Raw genomic sequence first — 7,849 nt, 5'->3', positions numbered from 1 at the left:
GCGCGGCGGGGTCGCGGCGGCGGCGGCTGGTGCGGCGGCGGTGGCGGCGGTGGAGGAGCTCATTGACGACGACGACTTTGAGGAGTACGGCTCAGATCGCCCCCCGCGCCGCCAGGGCTCCGGCGTGTCCCGCGGCGGCGCCGGCGGCCCCGGCGGGGCGGGCGCTCGCGGGCTGGGGGAGCGGCGCGGCAGCGGGGCGCCCAGCGGCCTGCAGAGCAGCGGCGGCGGCGCCGGGGGCGGCGGGAGCGTTGTAGGTGGGGCAGGCGCGCCGGGCGCGGGCCTCGCCTCGGTGCTGGCGGCGCTGCAGCAGCAGTATGGCGGACAGATTCCTTCTGAGGTGGTGCAACACCTCATGTTGCAGCAGGTCGCCGCACGCCAGCACCAGCATCAGCAGCAGCAGCAGCAGCAGCAGCAGCAGCAGCTTGGCGGCGGGGCGCCTGCGCTCGCGGTGCACCCAGCCCTGGCAGCGGTGCAGCAGGCAGCGGCCGCGGGTCGGCCCGGCAGCGGCGATGGTGGGCATGGGCTCAGCGTAGCGCGCACACAGAGCATTGGCGCGCATCAGGCCGCGCTGGCGCAGGCGGCTGCCGCCGTGCAGGCGCAACAGCAGCAGCAAGTGCAGCCGCAGCAGCTGCTACTGCTGCACCAGCAGCTGGCTCAGGCGGGGCTGCAGTTGCCATTGCAGCAGTTGCAACAGCTAGCGCCGCAGCAGCTGCAGCTGCTGCAGATGCAGGTGCAACAGCAGCAGCAACAACAGCGCGTGTCTGCGGCGGCGACAGCAGCCCAGCAATTGCAGCAACAGGTGGCTGCTGCACAGCAGCAACAGCAGCAGCAACAGCAGCAGCAACAGCAGCAGGCTGCACAGCAGCATCAGCAGCAGCAGCAGCAGCAACATCAGCAGCAGCAGCAGGCCGCTGCAGCGGCGCAGATGCAGCAGCTGATCATGCAGCAGCACCAGCAGCGCGTCCTGGCCGCGCAGCAGCAGCAGCAGAAGCAGCAGCAGCAGGCGCAGGCGCAGGCCCAGCAGCAGCTCAGCTTGCAGCAGCAGATCCAGGCGCTCCAGCTGCAGCAGGCGCAGGCGCAGGCGCAGGCACAGACGAGTGCCACATCGGCCGCGCAGCAGCTGGCGATGATGATGGCGTCTGGCGCCGCCAGCGCGCCCCAGCAGCACTCGGCCCTGAGCGCCACGCAGGTGCTCCCCCCGCCGTCCTCCCTGTCCCTCGCCTCCTCTCTCTCCCTCGGGGGCGGCGGCGGCGGCAGTGCCGGCATGCAGCAGCTGCCATCACTCACGCTGCAGCAGATGCAGCTCGCGCAGCCCGGGCTGCCGGGCATCTCAGCGGCGTCGGCTGCGCCCGCGACGCTGGTGCATGGAGCTGCTGCAGCTGTAGGCGGCAGCAGTGGCACGGGGATGTCGGGGATGACGGCGATGCTCCAGGCGGCTCTGGGTAACCTGCCGTCTCTGCAGGCGCAGCTGCTGGGCGCTGGCTCCGGCCTGGGTACGGGCTTGAGCGCGAGCGGCAGCCTCACGCCGACGGCCAGCGCGGCGGCCTCAGATGCGCTCGCTGCAGCGGGCGGAAGCGGGTCTGTGGCGAGCGGTGGCGGCGGCGGCGACGGGGGCGGGGGCGGTGGTGGTGGTGATGGCGGTGTTGGCGGCGGCGGGGCAGCAGAGGGCGGCGGTAGCACCGGCGGCGCGAGCGCGGGCGGGGGTGCGGACGGGGCGGCTAGCGCGGGAGACGGGGTTGCGGGAGAAGGCGCGGCCTGAATCCTTGCATGCATGTGATGCGGCCATCATCCGTCATATTGCTTGTGTAAGCTTGTTTTTTCCTGAGCTTGTTTGCATTGTGGCGCAGCTCACCATGTGCCGCCCCCCAGCATCGTGCTTTGGGCTTGTCGTCTCAGCAGCAGCAGGAGCAGCGGCAGCGGCAGCAGCAGCAGCACTAGCAGCAGCAGTCTGCCCAGCATGGGGTGCGAAACTGGAGGGCAGAGCGGGCTGAGGGGCAGTTTTGGCTGGCCTTAGGTGCAAGGTGCATTTCCTTCGGCCCACCCCGAAGCTCCCTGTGCAGGAGCCCGATTATTTGTTTCATGTTGCATTACAAAGCAGGCAAGATGGGCCTGCCGGGCGCCCTCGGCTGCCGAGCTGCTTAACTGCAGCTGCCTGCTACTGCTCTGCTTGCGAGTCCGCGGCGATCACTAGCGGCCGCATCGAATCCGTCAGCTCTGCCCGCCGCCGCTGCTGCTGGTGCTGCTGCTGCTGCCCCCGTCCCTCCCCCGGCCCCGACGCAGCCTTGCCGGCCAGCTCGCCGTTGCCACCGCCGCCGCCGCCGCTGCCGTCTCGCCGCTGCGCCCGCTCCTGCTTCTGCCGCGCCTGAGCGTCCGCGTCCGCCAGCCACTGCAGGAGCCCCTCGTACACGGTCAGCGTTATCGCCGACTGCGGCATCACGCGCAGCAGGTTGGGGGCGAGCCCCTTGTAAAAGCCGCGCAGGCCCTCGCGCTGCCACGTCAGTGACACCGCCTCGCCGGTGGTACGGTACACCAGCGCGCGACCGGCCTCAAAGCGCTGCTGCAGCCGGGAGCGCACGACCTGCGGCGAATGTGTGGGGCAGGGGGGGCCCAGCGGCCGGGCTGAGAGAAGACTCCAGGGTGGGTGGCGGTGGACCAAGCGCGCTGTGGCCTTCGCTGATCGCCGTCCGTGCGCTGAGTTCCTGGCAATACAGCGCGAAAGACCTCCGTTGGAAATTGCAGCCCGCCCGCGCCCAGCCAGCAACAGCCCCACCATTCACAAAGACTGCCAACAACACACAGGCCAGTGCAACAGCGCCGCGCTTCCCCCCAACAGGAAACCTCTCCCTGCCCTCTCAATTGAGCCCCGCCACCCCTCCCCTTCAGGGCAGCCCGAGGTCGCAAGGCTAGGGCTCGGAATCGACGCGCCTGAACACCCCCCCCTCTTTCACCTGAGTGGGGTACGTCGACACCGCCGCACTCAGCTTGCTGAGGGCCCCGTACAGCGAAACCTCCAGCGAGCTCAGCTGCCGCACCGCCCCCTGCCCCTCCGCCCCCCCGCCGCTCCCCTCGCCGCCGGGCGGCCCCCCGTCGTACGCCTGCAGCTGCGGCCGCCAGCCGGACCAGTGCCACTGCGTGGTGGCCGCGAGCTGCTTGAGCTCCTCGTAGACAGCAAACTGGATGGCGCCGTGGCTGGTCTGCAGCAGCAGGGACGGCCCTATGCCCTTGTAGTAGCCCCTCACGCCCTCCTCACGCCAGATGCGCGCCAGCGCGTCCGCCAGGCCCTTGTAAGGGACGATGCCCGCCGTAGGCGCCGTGCGCTGCAGCGCCATGCGCGTCTTGACCAGCCAGATGGGGTTGGTCACGAGGCACACCTGGGGTGACGAGGGGCAGGCAGGCGGGCGGGCAGCACGGGCGAGCGGCGCATCACGCCGCAGCGCAGCCTGACGTGCGCCCCTCACCAAACGGCGGCGCCAAGGGCGCCGGCGCGCCCCAGCGCCAGGGCTCCCGGCCGCGCCGCTCGACGCGGCCGTGGTGACCCGGCGTACGCGCCGGCCGCGCACGCCCACGCGCCCCGCACCATCGCGCCGGCCTGCGCGGCGCTGAGCAGGTTCCATCCCGCCGCCAGCCGCTCCGTCTTCTGCCAGCCCCTGTGCCACGCCTTGACATGTTCGTAGAGGTACAGGTAGGCGCCCCAGGACACGCCAGACCCAACAAGCGCAGGTGCCAGGCCTGGGAGACGGGGTTTGCATCAAGTCTGGCGCTTGAAGGTGCGCGCGGGCGTGCGTTCGTGCAAGCATGGATGTGTGTGTGGAGGGGCGGCACGCATACAAGCCAGTGGTGGGGGTGGGGGCGAAGGGAACCTCACCTGGGGTGCCTGTTGGCCTGCAGGGTCGCGTTTCGAGCCGCGGCTGAGGCCGCGTGTGCGGGAACCATAGCTGCTACTGCTGCCGCCACCGCCGCTGGGCCAGGATGCCGCCATTCGAGCGTAATGCAACCCCTCGTCAAGGACCCCCCCCCCCGGGACAGCCGGCCCAGGGGCGGTCGAGGGCACGCACCCGAGTAGAGCGCTTTCCAGCCCTCCTGGCGCAGGATGGTGGACACGGCGTGGGTGGCGCCGCGGTAGCTGGGGAGGGCCCCTTGCACGCCATCCTGGACTGTCGGGGTGTTTGGCAGCGCGTTCGAGGGGAGGGGGGGGGCATTCGGTCGAGGGCCTGACAAGGGCAGTCCACTTGGCAGCAGCAGCAGGTCGGACGACGGCCGAAGAGAATGTGCGGCCGCTGCAACACGCGAGCTTGCCGCAGCTGCCGGGCCACGACCGGCGGCCGCGTCGCCGCGCGAGGCTGCGCGAATCGGTCCCGCTACGGCGGCGCGCCGCACGCTGCCGCACCGCCTTGGTCACAGGGCCGCGCGGCTTCGCCCGCAGTGGCAGCGCGGCGCTCTCACCCTGGAGTCGGGTCTTGATTACGTCAAACGGGTGCAGCAGCAGCACTGCCGAGCTTCCCGCTATCGCACCGGCCACCATGTGCTGCCTGCGCGGTGCGCCGCGGGGCAAGGGCGGCAGGGAGGGGGCCGAGCTGTAAGCTCGTCACCAGCCTACAGAAAGAACCGATTGCGGGCACGCACGGCGGGGCAGAGCGGAGCTGGGCCTGGAGTCTGCTGTAGCTGCCATACTTCAGCGTACGCAATGCAACTCTGGTTTTGGCGGTGCGAGGGCTTGCACGCGCACCAATTTTGCTGCTGCGCCTTGTGCGGCGGCGCTCCATGTTGTTTGTTCTCCTCCGCGCGCTTTGTCCCCATGCCGGCGCAACGGCTATCGCGCTGGAAAAGCTTTATAAGCCTGTTCCCGATGCGTACGACGGCGTATGACTTGCAAGTGTGTGATTGGCTCGACTGACACACAGCGTGGATGCCAGGAACGGCATGCAGCGTTGCGGATGCGTTTCTGGGTGTGTTAAGAGTTATGAGAGCGGGTCCATTGGCAGCACAGCAACTCAGTGGGTTTGCATCGATGGCAACACGTCACCCGCCGCATGGCTGGTCACATTGCGATGCTGTGCGGCCAGGCGGAGCCCGTGCATAAAACACAGCACCAGTGCACTGCAGATACTAGCAGGCTTGTCATAAATCATACCATCAGCCCTGGACACTTGCCATGCAGCAAGTCTTGCGGTCCGACCGCTCGACCAATCACCTTGACTGCCACTTGACTGGGTGCCAGCCCAGTCAGGTGGGCCCGATAGAGCCCGTGCCACTGGCAATTAAAAAACACTGTACACACCTTGAGCGATACAAATTGAGCTTGTGAGGGCGTTGTGGCGAAGTGTGCGCCCTCTAAACCACACGTATCGCCTCAAGCAAGAGACGCGCAAGGCGATCCTGCTGCGTGCCGCCCCCACTGATGCGGCTCGCAGGTCGCTGTGTGCGCGCTCGGCTGCTGTTGCCTTCATTGCATTATTAATAGCAAGTCCAGCGTGCAAGTGTGCCAGCCCCCTTGACACCAGAGCTTGACAGCGGGTAGCTGCCGGTGAATGCCAGGCAGATCTGCGGTGCATAATTGCAGCGCAGGAGTTGAAGAGGCAAGTAGGAAATCCGACCTCCTACAGTACCTGTCTATAATCATGCGGCAATCAATTTGACAAGCTAAATGACGCATGCATAATCATTCTGTGTGTGATCAATCACAAGAATGCTGAGAAGAGTGAAAGGTAAGGGAGGAACTTGTTCAAAGCAATGACAGCGAGCACGCTGAGAATGTTATGATCAGCATCTTGTAGTCGTGCCCGGCCAATGCCGTGAGCACCAGGGATAGGCAGCAGTACTGTACGTGCGTGCGGCAAACAAACGTCAAACCAGTGATTGGGGTGACATTGGCATTGTAATCGTGGGGGCTTCTATCGCACACACCCACCAGCTAGCCAAGTGCTGGACAACCATCTGGTATTAATAGCAATATCAACAAACTATTGAGGGTGCAATCCTGATAGGTATAGATCTGAACCAGAACTTGATGCAGTCTTTCCGTGAACAACGGCAGGACTGAGTGCCACTTTTGTTGTGCCGGCACGACTGGAATTCGATGTTATTTAAATGTCAGCAACTGTATTGCGCGCTTGCAAATACGCTTGGAGGTCTGCCCACATTCAGTTTCATATTCTCCTGGTGTAGACTCTTCCGGTAAGACTTGTCCGTGTGCTTCTAGGGGGGGTCCTTGGCTAGCCACAAGCAGCACGCACTCGCGAGAGCTTTGTTGGTGCTATGCTTCCGGAATTATTACCGTACGCCCGTCTGCACATTATGATGATAAGTGCCCAGCTGGTACCCTGACGACGTGTTTTGCGACGTGTTGAATTGTCTGACCACAGCAGCAGGCCCGCAAACACGCGGCCAGGTGCTTGTTCCCACAACACTGCTATTCCGGACAGCCCGAAGTCCCAGGACAGGCGCGTGCGGGTACATATTATGCAAAATCAATCCATTTGTCCCGGATTTATGAAGCCATTGACAACCAAGCCGCCCTTGTGATCCGTGCATCAGTGCAACCCGCTCGTCAGCGCAGTTGACGTGCAGCAACGATGAGCGCAATTATATTTGAAATGAATACAAAGCGACCACTTTCATGGTAAAGCATCGCCGTTGCCGTTGCCGATTCGCAGCAGCTTCCCCAACCTTTGCTTGATGCTGCTCAAACGCAATTGCGTCGGTGCGCCTCGCCCCTTTTGAAGTGCTTGCCGCAGCTCGGATCCTCCGGCTGCTACACTCAACTTCTATCTTTCCTGCAGGATACACACAAGCCAGGTGCGAGGACGGCTGCACCCTGAGGCGGCTGTGCGCTGCACGCATGCAACACTTGCTGGTTGGGATATGGGGGAAGGCGCACTATATATTCGGCACGATCAGCGCGGCCGTCGGCCGCTGATGGCAAATTAGCGGGGCATGGAAGGTCCTGGCTGCGCGGCGATGGCTGCGCCTTTAGGACCTCGCCCAGCGTCTCTAGGCAGGACGATTGCGGTGTAGCAGTGTTTTCGAACCTGGCAGGCACAGCGCCGTCCTTGCATGCACGGCGGCTTCGCCGCCCGTCGCGCCCAGACGGTCCCGTTGCTTCCGGTGGCGGGCCGGCGGCACTGGGGGCTGTTGGTCATGTTGCTGCCCGTCGCATGGATTGCAGTTTTCAGAGGGCATCACGACGGCCAACCAGGCCGCTCACGCCATCTGAGGACTCACAAAGCATCTGAACCCCGGCCTGGTGCACAAGCCCCAACTCCCCCCTCGCTTCCCTCCACCCCGCCCGCGCAGCCACCATGGCCGAGGGCAAGCAGCATCTGTCGATCGTGATCTGCGGTCACGTCGACTCCGGCAAGTCGACGACCACCGGTCGCCTGCTGTTCGAGCTGGGGGGTATCCCCGAGCGTGAGCTGGAGAAGCTCAAGGAGGAGGCCGCGGCGCTGGGCAAGCAGTCCTTCGCCTTTGCCTTCTACATGGACCGCCAGAAGGAGGAGCGCGAGCGCGGTGTGACCATCGCGTGCACCACCAAGGAGTTCTTCACCGAGAAGTGGCACTACACCATCATCGACGCCCCCGGTGAGCCAAGGGGGGGGGGGTGACGCGCTGGTGGAAGGGGGGTGTGTCTGATGTGGGGGAGGTGCGCCTTGCGTGCACAGATGGGGCGCGCATCAACCCGCCACGACCAGCCGCGCTCGGGCTGTGTGTGCCTGCGCACCTAGTGCGCTGGCCAGGAACTGGGCGCCCCATCCTCATGTCTGGAAGCATGCTTGTTGCTTTGCGCGTGCTGTGCGCGTGCTGTCGAAAGAGCCCCCCCTCAGCACTAGGCGGCCCAAGCTCACCCCTAGCT

The 7,849-nt window shown here is 65.5% G+C and overlaps 3 protein-coding genes across 3 annotated transcripts in view; 2 read left to right on the top strand and 1 right to left on the bottom strand.

Moving 5' to 3' along the window:
- Positions 1-1,759, top strand: part of MNEG_10244 (hypothetical protein) — a gene marked incomplete at both ends in the record, with an annotated part of 3,892 nt that extends 2,133 nt beyond the window's left edge. Inside the window, one exon of the mRNA XM_014041286.1 lies at positions 116-1,759. Coding sequence (XP_013896740.1) covers positions 116-1,759 — 1,644 coding nt within the window. The remainder of the gene's footprint in view (positions 1-115) is intronic.
- Positions 1,760-2,155: 396 nt separating this feature from the next.
- MNEG_10243 (folate transporter/carrier) lies at positions 2,156-4,797 on the bottom strand (the record flags this gene model as incomplete). The annotated part of the gene is made up of 6 exons (XM_014041285.1): positions 2,156-2,578; positions 2,949-3,371; positions 3,578-3,729; positions 4,056-4,154; positions 4,444-4,529; positions 4,727-4,797. 6 exons carry the CDS (start codon positions 4,795-4,797, stop codon positions 2,156-2,158), a joined length of 1,254 nt encoding a protein of 417 aa, XP_013896739.1.
- A 2,501-nt stretch (positions 4,798-7,298) lies between these two features.
- MNEG_10242 (hypothetical protein) lies at positions 7,299-7,601 on the top strand (the record flags this gene model as incomplete). The annotated part of the gene is made up of 1 exon (XM_014041284.1): positions 7,299-7,601. One exon carries the CDS (start codon positions 7,299-7,301, stop codon positions 7,599-7,601), a length of 303 nt encoding a protein of 100 aa, XP_013896738.1.
- Between the last annotated feature and the right edge of the window lie 248 nt (positions 7,602-7,849).

This window comes from Monoraphidium neglectum, assembly GCF_000611645.1.
Source record: "Monoraphidium neglectum strain SAG 48.87 unplaced genomic scaffold scaffold02237, whole genome shotgun sequence".
Lineage (NCBI taxonomy): Eukaryota > Viridiplantae > Chlorophyta > Chlorophyceae > Sphaeropleales > Selenastraceae > Monoraphidium > Monoraphidium neglectum.
Note: the sequence above shows the minus strand (reverse complement) of the source record. Positions and strands in the feature narration are given on the sequence as shown.